Source organism: Raphanus sativus, unplaced genomic scaffold (assembly GCF_000801105.2).
Source record: "Raphanus sativus cultivar WK10039 unplaced genomic scaffold, ASM80110v3 Scaffold0531, whole genome shotgun sequence".
Lineage (NCBI taxonomy): Eukaryota > Viridiplantae > Streptophyta > Magnoliopsida > Brassicales > Brassicaceae > Raphanus > Raphanus sativus.
In genome coordinates, this window is record NW_026615849.1 from 25,124 (window position 1) to 28,497 (window position 3,374).

Genomic DNA, 3,374 nt, shown 5'->3' on the forward strand with positions numbered 1-3,374 from the left:
TAAACAAGAATCACACACGGTTAGGAAAAGTTTATTTATTTAACTTTGTTTGTTATAAGCATGTGTCACGTGTGCTACACAAATCAGAACGATGCCAAAAAGGACCGTCTCACTCTTGCCTGTCATCCCCACACATCCGCAAATTTTAAACGTATTTCCCCCATAAATTTCACGATTATTAAAACGTATAATTATTAATTAGTCCCCCACTAATCACACCAATTTAATAATTGACGATACCATACACCACATAATGGTATTAATTAATTTTTTTTCAAAAAAAAATCAAAAACATAAACCCTAATCGGCTTTTATCTCTTTGCCTTCTGTCTCTCCTCTGTCTTTGCGCTAAACCAAAAACCCCTCTCTTCTTTTCTGTCCCCCTGTAATTATTATCTTCTCGTTGTCCGAAAAAATCCCCTTCCCTCTCTCTCTCTCTCTCCGAAACTAGGGTTTCTCAGTTCCTCCTCTCCGCCGTCTTTATCACCTACTGAAAAAATGCTCCGGTAGAAAAGCAACGATGCAGAAGATTCTTTGCAAGACCACCACCACTTGCTCAACCCCTCCGGTTAACTCTCTCGCCGCCGGTTTAATCTCCACCCAAACCGTCGCCATACCCTCTCTCCTCTCCCTAGGCTTCAAAACATTCTCTACTTCCTCTATGCCGCTCCCTCCCCCGACGACGACGGCTTCTATCTCCACAAACGGCAGCGTTTTACCCGGGATTCTCCAGAGAAACCGTCTCCACGGAGCGGTACGGTTCTCGACCTCTTCCCGCTGCTGCTGCTGCTCAATCGGTAGCAGGAGCCGAGCTTGGGTCGGCAGAAGAAGCGGGACGTGGCGTTCTTGGCTCCACTCCGAATCTAACGGCGGTTTGAGCTCCGTTAACGCCGTTGCTGACGGCTCCGACGGGGATAACGGAGAGAAAGATTTAACGGATAAGGATGAAAATGAAAAACCGGTTAGGGTAAACCGTCGTAACCGGAGCAGCTCAAGCGAGTTAACCGGTAATCCGGATTTGCTGAAGATCCCTGGTGTAGGCCTCAGGAACCAAAGAAAGCTTCTTGATAACGGTATCGGAGGTGTCGCTGAGCTCAAGAAGCTCTACAAAGATAAGGTTAATTAACTTTACAATCTCTCTTTGTTGTTTCTATGTGTAGCTGATTAGGTTTTATTGGTCTCACTCAGTTCTGGAAGGCAAGCGACAAGATGGTTGACTATCTCCGCAGCTCTATCGGTATCATACACAGAAACCACGCGGAGAGCATCACAACGTTTATCAAAGAGAGTGTGGACGATGAGCAGCTCAAGGAGCCTGCTAATACCAACGCCAAGAAGCGTTTGACGTTTTGTGTGGAAGGGAACATTAGCGTAGGCAAATCAACTTTCTTGCAGAGGATAGCTAACGAGACTATTGAGTTGCGTGACCTTGTCGAGATAGTTCCTGAGCCGGTTGATAAGTGGCAAGACGTTGGACCTGACCATTTCAATATACTAGACGCTTTCTACTCCGAGCCTCAGAGGTATGCTTACACTTTCCAGAACTATGTGTTCGTCACGAGGCTGATGCAGGAGAAAGAGTCTGCTTCTGGGGTTAAGCCTCTCAGGTTGATGGAAAGGAGTGTCTTCAGTGACAGAATGGTAATTGATTAGAAAAAATGAGTTTATTTATTTTTAGGTTATGTTGTGAATTTAATATTTCTTTTTTAGGTGTTTGTGAGAGCGGTTCATGAAGCGAAGTGGATGAACGAGATGGAGATAAGCATATACGACTCGTGGTTCGATCCCGTCGTCTCTGCTTTACCTGGACTTGTACCTGATGGGTTTATATACCTGAGGGCGAGTCCAGACACTTGCCACAAGAGGATGATGCTGAGGAAACGTGCGGAAGAAGGTGGAGTGTCGCTCAAGTATCTGCAGGATCTGCACGAGAAGCATGAGAGCTGGCTACTACCGTTTGAGAGTGGGAACCATGGGGTGCTCTCTGTTAGCAAACCGTCTTTGCAGATGGATAACTCTCTCCATCCTGATATCAAAGACCGTGTCTTTTACTTGGAAGGGAATCATATGCATTCTAGCATCCAGAAGGTAAAACTGATCTCTCTCTTTTGGACTGAAGATAGATGCTTATAGACTTTTGTAACAGGTGCCTGCTCTGGTTTTGGACTGTGAGCCGAATATTGACTTCAGTAGAGATATTGAAGCAAAGAGACAGTAAGTTATCTTCTCACTAACTGTTAATGTCACTGATCACCAAAACTAATGGAAATGTTTGTTTGATTGGTATTGTTGAAGGTATGCAAGGCAAGTTGCTGAGTTCTTTGAGTTTGTGAAGAAGAAGCAAGAAACGTCACAAGAGCAGTCGCCGTTGCTGATGCCTCCTCATAATGGAGGTCTCTGGATGGGACCAGAAGGGAAGCATGTCCCGGGACTAGAACTCCCGTCTCTGGATTTCAGGAAGGCGATGTCGCTCATAACCAGACCGTCTGCGTGAGACTGTCCCCCTCACGGACTCAGTTTTTTTGTTTTGTTTGCTCTGAAGGAGCATTGTCCGGGTTATCATGGAATGTCAATAGGTATTGTCGGCTTTATGTTTCGTTTGTTTTAGGGAACTTCTCTCAACGGTTTTTACCCCTCTCTTAGTTTAGTTATAACCCTTTTGTGTAGAGAAGATTGATGATGTCTGGATAATTTTGGTTTAAGTGTTCTGTTTCTTGAAATCTTTGATGGTCTGGTGTTTCAGTGAATGCTACACCAGTTCATGCGTCTATAACTAAATGGATCAAAATCATATCTATTCTAGCCTATCTTCAGTCCTTATCTAGCTCCTATTCATTTAGCTATTAGGTGAAGGCTTCAAAATTTCTAAATCCCAGTCCTTGTCTTAGCTTATATTACCTGAACTACTGTGCGGGTGAAGAATAACTCAGTCTCCACTGTGTTTGATGTGGAACGGGTGATTTTGTGATATCTGTAGTGAGGAGAATGATTTATTAACGTGTGTGTGTGTGAAGGTAATTGAATTGATACAAGGAGACAACTTCCAAAAACTAATTGTAGGCACCAATTTGTATATACAACATGAGCTGAGCTTATTTCCCCAGATGGGCCAAAAACTAAAACTACTCAAGAAAGGACTTTGTGAAAATTAACTGGGCCGAGGCCCGGCCCTAAATAAAATGTCGCTGGCAGGCGTGATGCCATTCCACTAGTGTCAGCCTGCGGTATATATGGTCCGATTTATGTTTCGTTTGTTTTAGAAACATCTCTCTACGGCAAGGCGCAAGGTTTAAAGGCTTTTACACCTGAGTCTGAGGTTCGAATCCCAGGCGACACAGTTTCTATACCAGGAGGTTTGGGTTTCAATTCCCGGA

General features: G+C 44.2%; 1 protein-coding gene across 1 annotated transcript; it reads left to right on the plus strand.

The window, feature by feature from the left end:
* The first annotated feature begins 339 nt into the window (after window positions 1-339).
* On the plus strand, window positions 340-2,722 carry LOC108823370 (uncharacterized). The gene is made up of 5 exons (XM_018596550.2): window positions 340-1,117; window positions 1,189-1,641; window positions 1,711-2,088; window positions 2,147-2,214; window positions 2,296-2,722. The coding sequence occupies exons 1-5, from the start codon at window positions 521-523 to the stop codon at window positions 2,492-2,494; spliced, it is 1,695 nt and encodes a 564-aa protein (XP_018452052.1). The 5' UTR covers window positions 340-520; the 3' UTR covers window positions 2,495-2,722.
* The last annotated feature ends 652 nt before the right edge of the window (window positions 2,723-3,374 follow it).